This window comes from Phascolarctos cinereus, unplaced genomic scaffold (assembly GCF_003287225.1).
Source record: "Phascolarctos cinereus isolate Bilbo 61053 unplaced genomic scaffold, phaCin_HiC Scaffold_4;HRSCAF=312, whole genome shotgun sequence".
In the NCBI taxonomy this organism is placed as follows: Eukaryota; Metazoa; Chordata; class Mammalia; order Diprotodontia; family Phascolarctidae; genus Phascolarctos; species Phascolarctos cinereus.
Genome location: NW_027555847.1, coordinates 672,848,026 through 672,868,063, shown reverse-complemented (window position 1 = coordinate 672,868,063; position 20,038 = coordinate 672,848,026). Strand labels below are relative to the sequence as shown.

General features: G+C 44.3%; 1 protein-coding gene across 5 annotated transcripts in view; it reads left to right on the top strand.

Annotated features, from left to right (window-relative positions):
* SBNO2 (strawberry notch homolog 2) overlaps positions 1-20,038 on the top strand; it is a 231,629-nt gene that overhangs the window by 153,652 nt on the left and 57,939 nt on the right. For 4 of the 5 annotated variants that reach the window (XM_078154089.1, XM_021009040.2, XM_078154088.1 and 1 more), the window contains one exon: positions 19,334-19,474. In XM_078154089.1, the coding sequence (XP_078010215.1) occupies positions 19,334-19,474 (141 nt within the window). Of the gene's footprint in view, positions 1-529; positions 828-19,333; positions 19,475-20,038 lie in introns of those variants that run through there. The other variant, XM_021009042.2, reaches the window with a different exon arrangement.

Below are 20,038 nucleotides of genomic sequence, written 5' to 3'. Positions count from 1 at the left end.
GACTAGCCCAGGGCCACACAGTAAGCTATCTGTCAGGAATGGGTCCTGAGATTTCTGAATCACAGTCTCTTCTGAATCACTGCCTCTTAAAATGCTTGTTGTAATGTTTGTCTTGTCAGTCTCATTTTTAAAAAGATAGTGTCATGTTCCACACCCTCTCGTGTGTGTGTGTGTGTGTGTGTGTGTGTGTGTGTGTGTGTGTGTGTGTGTGTCTCACACACACAGAGGGAAACTGGAGGCCAAAGCCTTAGGGTCTTTGACTACCTGAGAGAGAAGAGTGAAGGGAAACCGGCTGCCTCTGCAGCAGGGGCCAGGTAGCTGGATTCTTCATTTCTGTCCCACGTGAAATCAAAGCCCATTGAAGAGGTCATCTTTGTTTACAGTGTCTCGGCAGCTCAATTACACCACATACAGTAATTCTCATCACACTGCCGGTAATTTCACTGACTTACCAAGCAGACATCATTTCCTGAAAGTCAGCCCTGGTCTTAGAGGAAGTAAGCTCTGAGGCTCCATGACTAAACAGCCTATGCAAATCTCCCGTGCTTGCGTTTGCAGGAGAGCAGCCTGGTCTCTGTCCCCTCCCCACCAGGCTGCCCCCTCCGGCTCCTGGGTCTCCTGGCCAGTTCTCTCTCTGGTGGTTGCCCGGGCCCTAGGCATCTGAAGGCTGCTCATTCTGCTGCTGATGTTGCTGCTGCTGTCATGAATGTGTCTTTCCCCCTGCTTGGCTGTGAAGGGGGAGCCTGTCCTGTGGGCTGCTCTGAGCCCAGTGTCCTTGTAGCATGGCCCAGATGCAGTTTTGGCTACAGTTCTCAGCACTTAACCAGGTAATCCTGCACTTGCTCCTGTCTGTGTGCCTGTCCCTTGTTGAGCTTGGATAATGGAGCCCAGATCAGAGTTCAGTTTCTGGCAGTAGGCTATTGACCAGCAAGGCATTTTGGTGAAGCTAGGAAGGGGGGGGGGGGGCTGCTTGGGAAGGTGTAATACTACACTTAAGGTTTATAATGGCTCCTAGGAAATCCTATCTGCTAGTCTTAGAAACTTTTGGAAAATGTAGAATTGGATGTGAGATGGCATGGAGGCTGGAAACCTGGATTCTACTTCTGGCTCTTGTTTTACAACTCAGTACAAATCAGTTTCCCCTTCAGTGCCTCAGTTTCTACATCTGTTTGCTAAAATGAGGAAGTGGTAGTTTCTAAGGTTCTTTGTTCTGTGTTCTAAGGTACCCTCTAGTTCTGACTTCCTGTTCTGTGAGTATGCCCTATTCTCTCCATCCTCTCCCCCACTTTAAACCCCTCTGATTAATGGCATTATCCTTGAACCAGTTCTTCGGAAATGATTGTCTGGGGTTTGCAGGAGCTTGAGGAGACATATAGGCCTGAAGAACTGATAACTTCTGTTGGACCAAGTGTGTTTGGACTTAGAAGGACAATGCCTGATGTAGCTAAAACAGAAGTCAGGAACTAAGATGCCTGGGTTCTTATTATGCTGTGCCACTACATTTCTTAGATCCAGTGGACTAGTTATGTGGCCTAAGATAAATTGCTTTCTTTCTCTAGGTTTAGCTTTCTCATCTGCACCAAATAAGCGCAGTAATCCTGTGTACCCAGAATCATAGCTATAAAACTGGAAGGGACCATAGAGGTCACCTCATCCAACCCCTTCATTTTACAGATGAAGAAAAGGAGGTTCAGAGAGATTGACTTGCCTGAGGGCACAAAGGGAATTCAAATCCGTCGCCTCTAGAGCTAGTGTGCGCTTTCTACCAGATCATGATGCCTCTTGCTCTTGCCTGTGGCACAGAACTTTTGTGAGGATCAAATTGGGTTTTTGAAAGCACTTTATAAACTATGAAGAGCTTCCTGTAGGACTTCAGCATCCTCAGATTCATCTGCATCCCCATCATCTCTCCCAACTCCAGTTGCAGCTCTAACGTGCCTTAGGAGGTCTTTGAGAGTCGTTGTGGCTGGCCCAGTTCTCCCTGCAGCCTTCCTGGTGATGAGCGCTTTTGTACTTCATGTGGCTAGACCTCATCTGTCTGACTATGTAGCTGTGCCCATGTTCTCTCTAAGCATTGCCATGTAGAACCTCAGGATCGTCTCCAGCCCAAGGGAAAGAAGCACAGGGGGACTCGAGTGGAACTGCACAAGTCAAGGATTGAGTTAGGATCTTTGGCAAATTCTGGTCTGCTGAAGTCCTGGCAAAAGGTCTTTAAACTTTGATACATGTGAATCGCGTGAAGGAAATGAGGATGTTTTGCTTGGATAAGAAAAGGCTGCCACAGTTGCTGTCTTTAAATCGGGGAAGAAGGATCATCTTTGTACTACTTGGCTCCAGAATTAGGAACTTGGGGCTGAGGGTTCTCACAGGGAGGAGGTTATAAAGGAAGATGTCTTATTCAGAGCTGTCAGGGAATGGAGTAGTTGCTGCTCTTGGTAGGTAGTGAAGTTCTCATCATTAGAGATCTTCCAGCAGAAGCTTGTGTCAGATCAAGTCAGCAAGCCCTTATTGTGTGCGAAGGTACTGTGCTGAGCTTCAGGGATACACAAAAAGGCTTGTTGGATATATCATGAGGGAGATTCCTTCTAAGAGTCGGACTCAGTTGGCTTCGGGTTCAGGCTCTGATATCCTGATTCTGAAAGGTTTGAAAGCCCTTTATCAAGCAAAAGGCACTATGTAAGATTATAAGTGTTAGGGGCCAGTGTTTTGAAATTAGCACTTGATTCACAGACCCAGGAAGGCCTTGTTGCTTCTCTGAACCTCAGATGGCATGAATTTGTTGCAGTCTCCTGTCTTAGGTTTCTAGCTACTAACCTCTTAGACTGTATTAGACGAGAGACCTCCTTCTTTGTCCCCCAGGCCTAGGCACATAATAGGCCTCAGGAAATCCTTGTTGGCCCATTGGTTGATTTAACCACCTCAGTTCTCACTCTGGGTTAGAAATCTCAGCTCTGTTACAACCTCCCCCCATCTTTCCAAAGAATGTTTCTGGGTACAAACTTTCCAAATTTAGTGTTTCTTTATTTTCACATGCTATTTTTGAATAACATGTTGCTTAGTTTGAAGAAACTGAAATAGCTTCAACAGCTGCAGTTTGGAAGAAAATGATCTTGGAGTCAGATCTCTGTGCCAGAAACACACAAAACTTCACCTTTTGTTCCCTATATTTTGTTTCTTCCAAAGGGAATAATAATAATAATAATAATAATCCGTGTTTCTGGAGCACTTTAATAAACTATTTCTCTCCCGATGTGATGGAGCAGGGAGATCTCATCATGAGATTTGTTATCCTTGTTTTATTGAAACTGAGGCTCAGGTAGGTTGTAGCATCATCGGTTTTAGATATTGAAGTGGTCATATAATCTAGCCCTCTCCTTTCATGGATGAAGAACTGAGGCCCAGAGAAGTAAACTGAATTGTCCAAAGTCACATTGCAGATAATAAGGAGCAATGTTAGGGTTAGAACCCAGGTCCTCTGGCTCTGACTCCAGGGCTTGTTGCCTTACACTATGTTGTCTCTGTGGGCCAGGGTGTCAGAACCCAACCTTAGGCCTCATTCACCAAGCTCCAAGTGCCAAGGCACTTTCTGCTGTACTACCTTGGTGTTATAGGCAAAGGCATTCTTCCCTCCTTGAACAGGTTAGTCAGTAGGCCCGTGTTAGTTGCTTGTTAATTGTTAGTATCTCTAACAGGGTGTGGAGTTACTGAATCTTATAGCTAGAAAAGACTTGTTAGTACTGTAGTATAATAGAGGCCTGAACTTGAAGCCAAGAGACCTAGGATCCAGGCCTGGGCCCACCACTTACTTACAAGATCTTTGAGTCTGAGCATGTGCCTTCCTTCTCCAATCTTCATTACCCTCATGTGCAAGATGAGAGTATGAAGAGTTATATACTACCTGCCTTCCAAGGGCATTGTGAGGATTAAATGAGATGAAGTCCTTCCTACCAAAAAGGACCCTATTATTGAAGGGCAGTCTGAGGTAGTGAAGAGGATAGGATCATTGCTATAGAGCTAGAGGGGACTTTAAAGACCATCTAGTTTGAATACGTTATTTTTACAAATGAGGAATCTGAGACCCAGAGAATTGAAGTCACTTTCCTAGGTTCTCACAACTAGTAAAGGTCAGAGGTTCATTTGAACCAAGTTCCTCACTCCAGAATCGGTGTTCTTTCTATTATCATGCTTCCTGTTTCAGGAGATCTAGGTTATAATCTTGACTCAGGCATTTACTGGTATCAGACTGTCTCATATTGGGCAAGGCACATGACCTCTGACCTCATCTGCTATTTAAGGATAATAAAACTTGACTTAACTTGTAGAGCACTTAGCACAATGCCTGTCCCATTGTAGGCACACAATAAATATCGCCTGACTGACAAACCCACTTACAAAGTGGGTTTGAACAAAGTGTTTTGTAAGCCTTAAAGAACTATAGCAATAGAAGTAAGTCATTGTAAGGAGTGAGTGAGTAAGCTGCAAGTACTCATGTCATGTATTTCTGAAGTTTAAAAAATCCTCAGCTTATAACACTTTCAGTGAATAAATAGATATTTTCTGAGTTGATGGTGGGTATTGGGCACCACGGTGGGAGTGATAGAGGTGAGATTAGAACACCCTTGACCTTTCACTTTCCCTGTTGAACTGAATCTTATTTCTGGTAGCGTAGACATCATAGACTCTGTGAATCTTCTGAGACACAATCTATCGCATTTGTTTTTGCCAAGGGTTTTTAGTAATAATCATAACTCACATGGCACTGAGTAAGCTGGGAGTTTAACAAACTATTAGTCTGTAGTATGTTAGCATCTGAACTTAATAGGTTTGTTTTTGCTAAGTAGGTGGTAAGTTGATAAGTTTATTTAAAATATACCATGTTCATGGCTAATATGGAAATATTTTGTGTGATTGCACATATGTAATGATATCATATTCTCAGTGAGTGAGAGAGGGACTGAAGGGAAAGAGAGACTTTGTAACTCAAAAATTTTAGAAAGGAGTGCCAAAAATAAATAAATAATGGGAGGGCATATCTAAACATTAGTAGTTTACATGAGAAGAGAATGGAAGCTCCTTAAAGGAAGAGGCTGTTATTATAATAATAATAATTATTATTATTATTTAGAATAGGCAGTGGGGTTAAGTGACTTGCCCAGGGTCACACAGCTAGTAAGTGTTATGTGTCTGAGGCTGGATTTGAACTCAGGTCCTCTTGAATCCAAGGCTGATGCTCTATCCGCTGCACTACCTAGCTGCCCCTATTTTTTTCTTTTTATCCCTATTGCCCCGTACATAGAGTGCCTTTATATAGTATGCACTCAATAATTGCTTGTTGAAGCATTTCTCTGTAGCAACAACAAAATCCAGGAAGGAATTTTTAAAAGTCAAGTCCCTTTAAAAGTCACTATAGAATGCCATAAAATCTCTGGAAGCTAATCTAGCAAAGTACTTGGAAGACCTCTAGCGATACAATGACAAAACGCTCTTTACAGATATCGACAATGGAAGGGTATTTGTTGCTCATGGTTGGGATGCATCATTATACTGCCTAAATTAATTTAAAGATTTAGTGTTATAACAGTTAAACCAGCAAGGGAATACTTTATAGAATGAGACAAAATAATAGAATTCATTTGGAAGAACAAAAAGTCTACAATCTCAAGGGAGATTACAAAAATATTTAGGAATAAAGGAAGAGGAAAGAGGAAGAGCACTTTCTGATCTCATATTATACCGTAAAGTAGTAATGGCTAAAAAACAGAAAAGGAGATCAACAGATTAGACTATAATCAGCAACAATTGGACTCGCCCTAGTGTTTGATGTGCCCAAGGACAGTAATTTCTTGGGGGAAGAATTCCCTGTTTGACCAGAACTTCTAGGAAAACTGGAGAACAGTTTGTCAAGTATTTGCTTTAGACTAACATCTTATACCCTTACACTATAGTGAGTTTAATGGATATGTTACTTGAATATTAAAACTCATAGCATAATAAATGCCTGTTGAAGGAGAAACTGAATACTTTGAAATTATGATAAAGCTTGGCCCAATAGAGGTTTGAAAAGGCATCTCTATTCCTCTTGGCAAAAGTGAGGGACTGTTGGGTGTGGAATACTGACTGTAAATAACGTCAGACATTTTCTCTGTGTTGGTTGGTTTTGCAAAACTGATTTTTTTACCCCCTTTTAAATTTTTTTGTAATAAAGAATGACTCACTGGCTATGGGGTGGAGAGAAGTACATTTGGAAATATAGGTTATATAATGATAACAGAATTTTATTTTTAAAAAGTTTATTGAGTTGGGTTGAATCTGAATAATGCTTTTGAGATTTATAACGTGCTTTACGTAATTCTGTTACTGCATCCTAAGGTCATCCATTATTAGAGCTAGAAATGACTTGAGAGCATACTTTGATGGATTCCTGATTTCCTAGTGTGGGCAGTTCCTTCACTTAGAATGGCAGAGCTATCATGGGCCTTAGAACAAAGAATGTTAGAGCTGGAATGTACTATCTAAACTAGTCTACCATGTTTTCCCCAAGTGCCTATGGAGTGTCTTGTACCAGACCAATCCCAAAGTAGACACCAAATATCTTTCCTAAATCTCCTTTGCTTTTGAAGATTGGCTTGTATGGGGCCAAGGAAGAAATTCATTTTGCCTGGTTGCAATCCCGAAGTCACGGTCCCTCAAGGGAAGTGCATCACGTAATAAACCACATCCTATGGATAGACAGTAGGGAATCACTTCGGTACAGACTAGAATCAGTACTAGTGACAGTATTGCTCGAAGCACAGAATGTCAAAGCAGGCAAGGGCTGTGGTCCAACTCGCTCATTTTAAAGATGAGGAGACTGAGAACAAAGAGGGGCTGTCGACTTCCACGGGGTCGCGCTGCTTGTTGGTGCCAGCTGTACTCCTCCTCCTGGTTCCAGGTTTTTTTTACAGTGCCATTTAGTAGTCTTTAGTGCTGAAGCCGTATGCCCTTAACCCACTTACCTTGGCTTAGCTGTATCTCCTCTAACAAATACTTATGGTGGGTGCTTCACATAATATTGGAATAATATATGGAATCAAATCCTTCTGACCCCTGATGCCTCCTCTCTAAACACACCTTGTGTTTCTGCTCATCATCTTCTTTACTGGAGGTTTAGGATTGTCCAACCTGGATGTGGACGGTCCAATAAAACATGCTTTTCTTTGGCCTAGCATTACACTACCCTTTCATTTTGACCTCGTAGGCCAAGGACAGCCCTTGGTACCCGACCTTCCTGATAGGAAGGAAGCAGGAATTGGCCCCAAGTGTTCCCTAGGTCATCTGCCCCACAGCTGCTGCCAGAGAGACTTTTCCTAAAGTGCTGGTGTCACCATGTTTCTCTCAGATTCCAGTGAACTCCTCTGTCATTTAAGTAGCCTGACTGCCACCTGCCTTACCAGCCTTGTTACACGTTATTCCACTCTACACACGCTACCGTTCAGTCAGACCGACTCTGCTGGTTCTCACATACAGGACACCCCCTCTGCCATCTGTGTGCCTTGGAATGGCTGTCCCCCATTTCTGGAATGTACTCTCACCCCTTTTCTGTCTCTCAAAATCCCTAGTGTCACTTAAACCTCATCTCAAGCACCACCTTTTACATGAAACCTTATGTGATGCCGAGAGTGTACCTGCCCCCATTAACTTGCATCTATCTACTTTGTGTCCAGCTGTATGTGTGTGCATTCTCTTTCCTGGCTAGAGTGTGAGGCAGCTGGCCTGGAGTCAGGAAGACCTCATCTTCAAATCCAGCCATAGACACTGACCAGCTGTGTGACCTTGGGCAAATCATTTCACCTTTGTCTGCCTCAGTTTCTTCATTTACAAAATGGGGATAATAAAAGCACCTACTTCCTGAGGTTGTCATGAGAATTAAATGAGATATTTAGAAAGCACTTTGGAAATCTTAAAGCACTATCTGAATGCTGGTGATTATTATAGATGGTAAGCTCCTTGAGGGCAGGGACCGTTTCGTTGTTGTCACTGTATCCCCAGTGCCTAGCACAGTGTCTGGCACATAGTAGTAGGCCCTTAATAAATATATAGTGATTGATTATTTGAAATGTCAATCTTAGGTGGGTGTACCACATCCCTTCCATCCTGATAATTTCTGATCCCCCTTAGTCTTTCCGTGACCTCTGCACAGGGAAGAAGTTGCAGAAATCTCTGAGTTGTTGATAATAATAGCGGATCTTTCCATAGCGCCGTGTCTTCCAAAATGCTTCATTGCTATTATTTAACCATCGTAAAATTTCCCTCTGAAACAGGGGAGGGGGCATCCAGAATCCCTGTTTTACAGACGACGAAACTGGAGGTTAGTAAAATGGCAAAACTAGGATTCCTAAGATCGTAACTAAGAAAGTGACCTTAGATGTTATCTAATCCAACCCTTTAATTTTAAGGGTGAGCAAACGAAAGCCTAAGGATGGGACATAGCTTGCCTGAGATGACCCAGAAGATAAATAGCAGTGCCAGGATTCAACCCCAGGCTCCCCAAGTTCCAAACCAGTATCCTTGGTACTCTGCCACCCTTCCATATTCACTGCTGTTGCCATCCAGCTCCATCATGTAAAGCAGGGGAAGAAATGATCAATCTCGGGGTAGCTTAATAAGTGAGCTGGGGGAAGGTAAGAACAGTGGCTTTTAGACCCATTATTTATTCAGGGGCTGTCCCAGAGGGCCCCTTTGCCTGGTAACTTGACCTTGGTCTCATTTCTCACCATTTTATGTGATTGCACTGGGATTTTAAAATGGAATCAGCCCTGTCACTTGAGACACTTTTAGCCTAACTGGACAGAGCACTCCCTGTGGGGAGTGATTAACCCAACACTAACTACAGCCTTTGATTGTTGGAGTCTGTCTAGTCTCTTAATTAAGTTGTTCAAGTTCCCCCAGACATAGAATCCAGAAAATCATAGCATGGTACCATGGGGAGATCTGTGTTCCAGTCCCAGCACCACCACAGTGTTACTGTATGTCCTTGGGCAAGTCCCTTCTGCTCCATGGGCCTTAGTTTCTCCTTCTGCAAAACGAAGGAGAGGTTAGCAATAAATGATCTTTGAGGTCGGTCTCTTCCCCTCTGCTGTATGGTTGTGGAGGTGCCCCAGGGTCTCAGAGCCCGTGTCCAAAGAACAAGAGAGTTGGCTGAGAGTCTGCCAGACTGGACAAGTTTAGGGCATAGGCCTGGTGATGAGCCATGTGTCAGCATCCTTGGACCAGTCTTGTTCATCTTGGAGATATTAATCATTCATGGATGTTCACTGGAGGGTAATAACATTGCCTGATGTCTGTATGTGAAGTCTCACAGAAGGGTTGAAATCCTCACGTACAGTAAAGTGTAAGTTTCTTGCAGGCAGACACTAGATCATTTTTGTCTCTGAATCCCCGGCATCCAAAGCAGTGCTTGGCTCAGGCACCTTTAGGAAATACTTTTTGATCGATTGATTGTGCCACTGTACGCACTGCCTGAGTGACATAATCACAGATCCTTGAAGTATATATAGAAACTCTAATATTCTTGGGGGTTTTTGTGCTGTTGTTTTGTTTTTATGTCATTTTCATTTCTGTATATACCTCTTCCCCGTCCCCTACCCAGCAAGCCAGCCAGAGATTAAAATAAGGACAGAAGGAGTTCAGCAAAGCCAGCCAACAATTAGCTATGTCTCGCAGTATATGCAGTATTCTACTTATCTTTGCAAAAGGGATACGGAGGTGCATTTTTTTAATCTCTTCAGCAAGGTTGGACAAGCCTGGTGACCATTAGAGACTGTGAGCCCCTTGAGGGCAGGGACTGCCTTTTGCCTCTTTGTGTATCCTCAGTGCCAGTGCCTGGCATGTAGTAGGCATTTAATAGTATTTGTTAACCGTTGATTGATTATAATTACACAATGTCCATTTTCATGAAATTTTTTTGGGGAAGAAAGTGGAGACAGTAGTCTTCTTTGTAGTTACATTATTGGAGCCATTGTTTATATTGTTTTCCTGGTTCTTCTTACTTTGTTTTGCATCAGTCAGGTTTTCCCATGCTTCTCAGAATTCTTCATATTTGTTGGTTCTGACAGTGCTGTAATAAATACTGCATTCCGTTCCTGCATCACACTTTGTTTAGTCATTCCCCAGTCAGTAGGCCCCTACTTTATTTCCAGTTTTCAGCTACTCTAATGTTCTTTAATTCTACCATCCAAAGGAGGGAATTGAAATAAGAGCCTAGAACTTGCCCAGACTCTTAATGTTGGTTGGAAATGTGGTGAATACATCCATGCACTTATTGAACAACCATTTCCTAATCATCTGTTGTGTGGACCTAGGCTCTATGGGGCATGTAACGATATCCATTTCTGCAGCACTTTAAGGTTTACAAAGCACTTTCCTTAGTAGTTCTGTGAGGTTAGCAGCTGCAGGTATTATTGCCTCTATTTTCCAGATGAGAAGACAGACCTAAGAGGTCAAGTTACTTGCCTGTTCTTGCATAACTGGGCTTTGTTTGAGCTGGTATTTAAACAAATCGGCAACTTTTACTAGGCACATAACCATGTTCAGACCTCTGTCTGAGTCCCTGAGGGCTATTTAAAGTGAGCTAAAATTAGTCTCCACCTCCTTGGAGCTAAGTCTAGTAGGAGAATAAAGAGTAAATGCAGGTTACTATGGTACCATGCAGAGTGGGTTAGGGAGGTCAAAGTGGGTCCCACCTGTCTTCTGACTTCCAGGTCCAACATTCTTTTCCCACTGTACTCAGATGGTTCTGTGATCTTATCAGTTTGGGAGTTCCCCTCCAAGCATGCCAGCTGCAACCCATCCATGCCTGTGCAAGCTCTTCTTTATGGCATTTTTTTCTCTAAAAGCAGTGAATATGCTATGAAATCCTAATTTAGTGGGCATACTTCTTCCAAGAGCCATTATAGGATAGTCAGCCTTTCTTTGTGGATGTTGAAACATTATGTAAGTGTGGGTTTTTGTGATTTTAAAAAATTGTACTTCATATAGGTATGCAACTTAAGTGGTTATGTTTGTTAGGCACATAAGCCAAAATTCATACTTAGTTGATCTGACTGTAGGGTTTAGTGAGGACAAAGAAAACAGATTTAATGGAAAAAAAGACATGGTCAAGTCTACTTTTTTGGTCCCTTTCCAATTGTCGCATAGTTGGTTCAGTCTAGACGGTAGCCCGACCTCCGGATCCCTGACAGATGTTAGGGGCTATGGGGTTTCAGGACAGAGGATATCGACATCTCTTTCAAATCATGGAAGGGTGAGCAGTCTCTTTGTACCTCATTCCTAAGTCATAGAAAACTAAACCCAAGGCTTGTTAGAATTCTTTGGATATCAGGGCTCACTGATCACTCCCACAATATCTATGTGCTCACAGATATACCCCAGTTATACCTAGCTGGCAAGTCCCTCTTCTTCCCCTGAGGTAAGGGACTTTATCTAATCATCCTGCATCATAAAGGGACCTGCCCTTGGGGATGACTTCGCTTCTGTTCTGCCTCTTCCTGAAATCCGAGTGGGCCACTAGAGTTTTGCGGCCATCCAGTGATAAGACATCTGGGTTTGAATTTCAGTTCTGCCACTTAGTAGCTGTTTGTCTCTAAGCAAACCTTTTCACCTCTCTCAGCCTCAGTTTCCACATATTTAAATGGGTAAGAATAATCCTTGCACTACCTTCTTTACAATGTTGCTTATCAGGAGAGCTTTTTGTAAAAGTGTTGCTTTAGGCCTGGTGACTGGTTATTAAAATGTTGTTCAGTCATTTCAGTCATGTCAAACTCTTTGTGACCCCATTTGGGGTTTTCTTGGCAAAGATACTGGAGTGGTTTGCCGTTTCCTTCTCCAACTCATTTTACAGATGAGGAGACTGAGGCAGACAGGGTTAAGTGACTTGCCCAGGGTCACACAGCTACTCAGTGTGTGTGGATTCCAACTCAGATCTTCCTGACTCTAGGCCTAGCACTCCATCCACTGCATGTACCATTTAGCTGCCCCGTGTATTATAATAGTAGCTTACATCTGTAGGGTGCTCTTACAGACCTGTTTCTTTGCACTATCACGACCCTGGGAAGTAGAGACTATTCCAGCATCGCCTCATTCTGTGGGAAGGCTGGTAAGGGGCAGAGGCAGCTCTAGACCCGGGGTCTCCTGATGGCAGGGTTCGTTCCGTCGTGCAGGTGAATGTCTGCTTTCTGTCGGCAGCTCTGCTTGGTTTCTCCTCCGGAAAGCCACCTGCCCCTCGTGCCAGGTCCCTCCTGTTGTCTTCCCGTATTAGACTGCAAGCTCCTCGAGGGCAGGGGCTGCCCTTTCTCTTATTTGTGTCCCCCTTGCTTTTCACAGTGCCTGGCATGTAGTAGGTGTTTAATAAATGCTTATTGAATTATGTTTTGAAAATTGTGTCCCATGCCTCTCACATTATCTGCCTGCTGGTGGAAGATAGGCAAAGTTGCAAACCTTGAGCGTTTCATTTCCTTCTCAGAGATCATTATTCTCCTGGAACCCCAAGTTCTTGAGTCCTTGGTCCCTTCCTGCTTCTCCTCCTTGCTTCCCTTAAGCTGTGCAGAATGCTTGCCAGGGGAGACCGTTCACTAGTCTCTTTGAGGGCAGCAGAACAGGTTTGGGGGAGGGCTTTGTTTGAGCCCAGAGAGAAAAGTTTTTCTTAGAGAATGAGGCGCCACCTCGGCCCCTCTGAGTAGTTTTGTTCTTGCTAGAGGCAACTTGGAGGCAACATGCAAAGAATCTGGATTTAGAATGAGTAAAGTACTGAGTTTTAATCCTACTCGCAAATCCTTTGTTAAACCGAGTGACCAGGGACAAATGACTTCCTCTCTCTGAATCTCACTTTTGTCATCTGCAGAATGGGGATATCTGTAGAATATCAGAAGGTCCTTGTGAGATTCTTATGAGGGCTAATGATATAATGTAAACACTTTGTAAACATCAAAAATCAGTAGATGAAAGCTAGCTCTTATTATTAGGGATATTATCCTCATTCCTTTTTCTGGGAGGAATGGGAAATTCCAGGATGTCTTCAGATAGAGGCTGGATGGCCGTTAGTATGGTGTCTTTTAGAGGAGAGTCCTGCTGTCAGTAGGGTTTGGATTAACCAGCTCTTCCAGGTCTGAAATTATTTGACTAAAAGTGCATTTCTCAGAGGATCCTTAGGATTGGGAGGAGAGTAAGGCATTGCGCTGAGGCATGACACAAAGAAAGCTCTCTAGCCCGGGGCGCAAAGATCAAGGCCTGGCCCTGCCGCAGACTGGGTGGCCTTGGGTGGCTTCCCTGCCCTTGCAGCTTGCTTTCTCCGATTGCTGTAGAAGGAGGGAGTTGGACTAGCAGAACTAACTGAGCTCTCATGTCCCTTCCAGCTCTGAAACTCTCTAAGGGCTGTACTTTTCAGATCGCTGCAATTTTGCCCAACAGAGTGGGCACGTGGATGAGTAGTCTAGTAACCCAGGTTAGCAAGGGAGTGACTGCATCACAGCAGAGCTGCCCGTCTAATATTGGGTCCATTCCCATCGACAGCTATTCCTGAGGGAAAGAAGGGTCATCCTAGCCCAGCATGCCAGAGCTGTGAGGTGCCCTGGACACCTGGGGGTCTACACATACCTCTCTTGAGGCGTACTTACAACTTGCAAATAAGGTGTCCCTACCCTTTGACCCGCAGTTTACTGCTACACACATGTCCCAGGGAGGTCAGTGGTAAAAAGTCCCCACTTTTTGTGGTAGCAAAGACTGGAAACAAAGTAAATGCCCAATGATTGGAACTGTGGTTCATGAATGTAAAATAATAATAATAATAATAATAAAAGATAGCATTTATAGCGTCTACTATAGGCCAGGCACTTGACTCTTTTACAAATATTATCTCATCTGATCCTCACAACAACCCTGGGGGGTAAAGTGCTATTATCATTCCCATTCTACAGTTGAGGAAACTGGGGCAAACCGAGGTGAAGTGACTTGCCCCAGGTCACATTTGGGCCTTCCTGACTGTGCTGTAAAGAAATGGCAAATGTAACAAATATAGCATGGAAAAACTTACAGGTTCTGATTCAGCGTGAAGCAAGTGGCCACATCAATGTAAATGGAAAGAACAAAACCCATACAATAATCTAAAATCAGCGATGCCAAATTATAACAAACGGCCCCACAGAAGAGATGTGAGGAGAGCCTCAGCCCCTCCCACTCCTCAGCAGAAGTGGAGGATCGGCAGGTGTGAAACATGGCGTAGAATGTCAGGATTTTTCCAATGTGTTGATCAATTTTGATGAATTTTTGTTGTCCTCTTCCCTTTAACAACTCCCCCCCTCAAAAAATTCTTTGTTATAAGAGATTTCTCTCTGGGAAAAGTAGATTTACATGACATACAAACAAAAAGTATTCGTTAAAATCTATTAAGAAAGAATCTGGTCAGCCCTCTCAGTTTTGAATGGATGGGAAGAACCCCAGAATCTACAGTATAAAGTAGAAGGAGAGTAGCCACCTACCAGAGTTACCCAGAACCCTGAGTCAAAGAGCTATAGCAGCTGCTGTTGCTTTCAGGAACTCTCGGCCTGCTGTGGTGGGGGCAGGTTGAGGGAGAAGACACCTGGTGAAAGAATGGAGGGAAAGCCCAGGGGAGGAGCGCAGACACAAGGCCCCTGATGAAAGTCAGGGACCAAATTGGGCAAGATCTCTCTACTGGGATGGTTTGGCCTTTTTTTTTTTTTTTTTAAAGTCTGGTCTCAGTAGTAGAAACTTCCTGGAAATGTGCCCTTGGTGACTCAGTTTCTAGGAGTGACTCTTCTTAAAATCTGTTAGCCTTTTAGTTCTTGGGATCCACCTGTCTCCCTTCTCTGGGCCCTGCACCCCAACATCTTCATCCTTTCCCACTGAATTCCTGGGACACCCCAGTGTAGAGTCCACTACTCACTGGCCAGGGCCCCATGCTTTATGCTCAGCCATCTTTCCTCCCCAGCTTGGTCCCTCCAGCCAGCAAAATTAGCCCACTATAGTTTTATTTCCTCTCAGAACTAATAAAATGTATTTTTTTCCCTTCTTTGTAAAAATGAGGGGTTATGGATGAGGGGTCATTATACATAATGTCAGACTTTGTTGATATATTGGTTAGTTTTGCTGAACTTTTTTCTTTTTTAATTTTTTTATTAGTGTTAGCTCTTTGGCCAGGGGAAGGGAGGGAGAAAGATGAGACAAGGAAATAAATGTGCCTCCCTCCTTTTTCAGAAGGGAAAGTTCAGTGAGTAGATCCCCAGATGTCTATGAAAGAAAAACAACAAGCCGTGATAAAGCTTTTTATAAAAAATGCTCTTGGTTCCCCCCATGACTGGCTGCCCTTTGTCTGGTCCTCCCTTAGCCCTTTGTGTAACTTACTTTTGTATGCACTCTTCTGAATTGTAAGCTCCTCAAGGCACTTTAGAGGAATGAAGTTCTGAGCTGAGATTTCATCAGGATGGAAACTCCCTCCATGGATGGAGATGATGGGTCATTTTTAAATGTATAATCTGAGAGTTGCCTGAGGCACAGAGAGGTGAAGTAATTTGCCCAGAATCACACAGTCAGGATGTCAGAGGCAAAACCTGAACCCACATCATCTTGACTCTTCCCACCACCCCAACCCCCCACGCTGCCTCTTCAGAGTAGGTTTAGTTTAAATTGACCTAAACTGAGTCCATCATGATATAGTGGCAAGAACCCTGAACCTAGAGTCAGCAAAGAGGGGTTCAGATGCTTACCCTGTTTCCTACTGCTATGATCTCAGGTAAGTTCCTTCTCCTTTCTCTGGGTCTCATTTGCCTCCCCAGTAATAGTGAAGGATAGGACTAAAATGTCTCGAAGTTCTCTCCCAGCTCTTAATGCTGTTGGGTGGACCTCTAATAAGAGGGTTCCAGACTTGTAGACAAGACGTTTGGAGGCCAAGGAGAGCCTTCTGCCGAGCCCATCACATCCCACCCTGAGAGTGACCTGTAGGTCCAGGTGCCCTGTCCGCATTCTCCTCTTGAGAAGTTGCCTTTTGGATACGGTGAGCATCTGCAGAACCTGAGGCTGGAAGGACCATTGAGTGGCCTGGCTCTGTGCTGCCTCTCCCTGCACATGGCAGTTTAGCCAGACTGGCTTTCTTGCTGTTTTTAATGCCCAGGCCACTATTGCCCACCTGTCTGTCTTGGTACTAGCTGTGCCCCTGCCTGGAATGTTTTCCCTCCTCGCCTCCGCCTCAGAATCCTTGGCTTCCATCAGGTCAAATGTCACTTTCTGCATGGAGTCTTTCCCCCCACTCCTTGTGTATGTTTCATATGTGTGCGTGTTATTGTGCAACCCCCCCCATTAGATTGTAAACTCTTTGACATATGTCTTTGGCTTGTCTTTTTGTCCCTGTCCCCTCAGAGATTGTGTAGGGCACTGGGGATTGAGCGTCTTTTATTAAAGATACTTTGCTGGACCATTCAGTCCTGACAGATGAAAATATCCTGTCCTTTCCAGAGCAGCTGGAGCTTTCCAATTACTGCTTAAGGAAAAACTGCCTAATTCTAAAGATACATAGACATTCAGCTCCCTAGACATCTGCACAACTGGAGTCCCGGGGTCTGAGTGACAGGGTTTGCTGTGAACCTAAAGATCCTCCTTTTCTTTGAGTGGTCATTACTTTGTGCTCAAGGCAGATGCCTGGGAAATATTTTGATAGGCCTTCTCAATAAGAGTTTGCTGGGAAACCAGATTTTTATTGTGAGCCAGACCAAGAGGGAAGCCAAGCTCATTCCTCCCAGGGCTACTCATTGGGTTGGGCAATAGCCTCGGGTCAGGCCAACCTCGCCTGCCGTAGTATCTAAGACAGCAGTGGCAGAGCAGAACATGTGCCGAAATTGGAGTCCAGAGGCTTAGCTTTGAGGCCTGGCAGTGTAAGTGACATAAGCAAGTGACTTCTCTCTGAATCTGTTTGCCCATCTGCAAAATGGTTATATGTCTTCACCCTGACTGATGTGGTATAAAGCTTTATGGAAAAGTGAACTGTGCTCTGGGGGAGGATGGAGCTTCTTAACCTTCCTGATATGGTTAGGGAAGTCTCCTTGTCATGGGGCAGCTAGGTGGTGCAGTGGATAGAGTACCGGCCCTGGATTCAGGAGGACCTGAGTTCAAATGCGGCCTCAGACACATAAGACTTACTAGTTGTGTGACCCTGGGCAAGTCACTTAACCCCATTGCCTACCCCCCCCCCCAAAAGAGGAAGTCTCCTTGTCCCTTGAGCCATGGAGCCAGTCCTCTTGGCCTTGGAAGGGATGGTCACTGGTGTAGCCCATCCTGGTCTTTCTGGCGTTGAGACCCTTGGGCTCACCTGAGCAGTTGGGACGGTAGCAAGGATTGTGTGGATTTGTTTGGGATGCAGCACTGTCCCATTTTCAGCCAGCATCCGTGGGTGTCCTGGTGCCTAGCCCTCTTAGACAGCTGGCACGGGTTTGTCAGACTGCTCAATGGCCCAGGCCCTTGCAGGTGCTGGGAGAGCTTTCTTGGATCTAGTTCAGATGTCCTCAGGATTTCAGACTGACTGCTTCTGTTCTCCCTTGCTTGGGGTGCTTCCCTTCAGATACTCTGCATCGGCACTGGCCCACACAGTCCTTCCTCAGAAGCCACTGAAATTCCTCTGTGAGCCTTTGTGTCCTCGTGTGTAAAATGAGAATAATCATCAATAAATAAAACACCCCCCCCAGCTGTCACAGAGAGAGAACATCGCAATAGAAGTTCACAGCGTTCTCATCGTTGTCGCCTGCCTCTAAACCAGACTGCCCACAGCTGCCAGAATAGCTCTTCTCTCTTATGTTTTATGTCTTCATTCCAAATCTGCTGCATCTCCTCACCAAGCCAAATCCAAATTCAGCCTGGCATTCAAGGCCTATTACCCTGCTTCCCCTGTCCCTATCCAGCCCATATTGAAATATTGCACTCATCAGGGTTCCTGTAGTCACACTGGGCCACAGTACTTGTCTTCCTTCTGAACTTTTCTGTCTAAGTCTAGGTGGTACAATAGTGCACAGAGTTCTGAACATGGAGCCAAATAGACCTGAGTTCAAATCCAGCCTCAGAGACTTTCTAGTCATGGGACCCTGGGCAAATTACTTCTTTCTGCCTCAGTTGCCTCATCTGTAAAAAGGGAATAATAAAAAAGGCACCTACCTCCCATGGTGGTTGTGAAGATCAAAGAAGATATTTGTAAAGCACCTTAAAGTGCTGTCTTAAATGCTGCCTCTTGCTACAGACTAGAAACTCCTCAGGGGCAGAGGTGGTTCCATTTGTGTCCCCACTGCCTCCCTTGTATGCTCTCTAGCACATAATAGGCCCTTAAATGTGTTGCAAAGATCAAAGGAGATAAAACTTGTAAAGCACTTTGCAAATCTTAAAAGCCCTACCCAAATGCTATCATCATCACATGTAGTGGAAGGAGCCGTGGTTTCGAGTCTAGAAGCTCTGGTTCAGTTCCCAGGCCTGGCACTTTCCTAGCTGTGCAAACTTACAAGCCATTTAATAATTCTGAATTTCAGTTTGCTCTTCTGAAACGAGGGTAATGTTACCCTGCCTGCCTGCCTTTTAGGATTTTGTGGAGAAAATGATCTGTCAGTCGTTAACGTGCCATGAAAATGGCCTGACACGCTAATAAAGGCTTGTGGGTTGGTTATTATCCTTCCCATGTCTTTGCCTCTGCTGTATAATTCCCCTTCCCTCTATTCCATAAATCTGTCTATCAGTTTCTGTGGGGCTCAGCTGCAGATTCACCTCCCCCAGAAGCCTTCCATGACTAACCTCCCCCATCCTTTGTCTCCCTCAGCACTGATCTGTCACCTCTGCAACATCACTGCACGGTGGAGAGACATCGGGCCTCATAATCCAGAAAGCCTGAATTCACGTTCCACCTCTGACTTGTTCTGGCTGGGTGACCCTGCACAAGCCTCTTAGCTTCTCATTGCCCTAGACAGCTCTCTAAGCCTGGAAGTTTCAGAGCTCAAATCTGCATTGATAGACTGTTTCCCTCATTGAGAGATCTCCTGTACCCAAAAGTTCAGTCTGTCTACTCCCTTCCCCCTGCCCCCCTCCAAAAAAAGAGATCTGTAGCTGCCATACCTTCTTTATGTTTGTCTTCTCCCTTTGTCTAGAGTTCACATTTCTGGAGGGCAGGAGCTGGGTGCCCCACAGTAGTCAGGATGATCCTGGGCTTCCTGGGGCTTAGTAAATGCTCATTACATGGGTGATATTAAATATAAGCATACATGTGTGGAATGCAAATGATCAGATCTGCTTTGATGCCAGACCATCTTCTTTTTTTCAGGATTCCTCGTACCTCGATGACCCTTCCCTTTTCTCATCTGATTCCCTCTCGGATATCGCTGACTCTACAGATTTCCAGCCTGCTGAAAACCTCAACCAGACTCTCTGGGATGCGAACACTCCATCACAAAACCAAGAAGAGGTCAGTTATTAATGGTGAATAGCGTTTAGAAAATACAGAAGTGAACACTGAGAGCTAGCAAGGGTTCACTTAAAATAAGACAAGACAGGCAAGCCTGATTTTCTTTTTTGACAATTACTGGACAGTTAGACTGGTGGATTACGAGAATGAGATAACAAAAGATCTAGCATGGCTGAATTTCAGCGAGGCATTTGTCAAAATCATTGACAGTTTTTTTGTGAACAAAATAGAAATGTGGGATGGGTGGTAGTACAGTTGGGTAGATTTGGAACTCACTGAAAAAACTGTGTTCTCCACAGCTGTGCAGTCAGATGACCCTTTTCTAAATTTATTCCTTGATTAAAATTCCTTTCCCACTTTTCCCCTACATGGAACATAATTATTTTGGTCATGTCTGTTTGTAACAAAGTGGCTTAGAAGTTCATACCTCATGAGAGTTAGAAGAGACCTTTTGAGATCATCTGATTCTACCCCCTCATTAGACAGATGAGGAAACTGAGGCCAGAGACAAGGAAATGACTTGTCCAGAGTCACATGAGAGTTAGAACTTGATTGCTTCTTGCT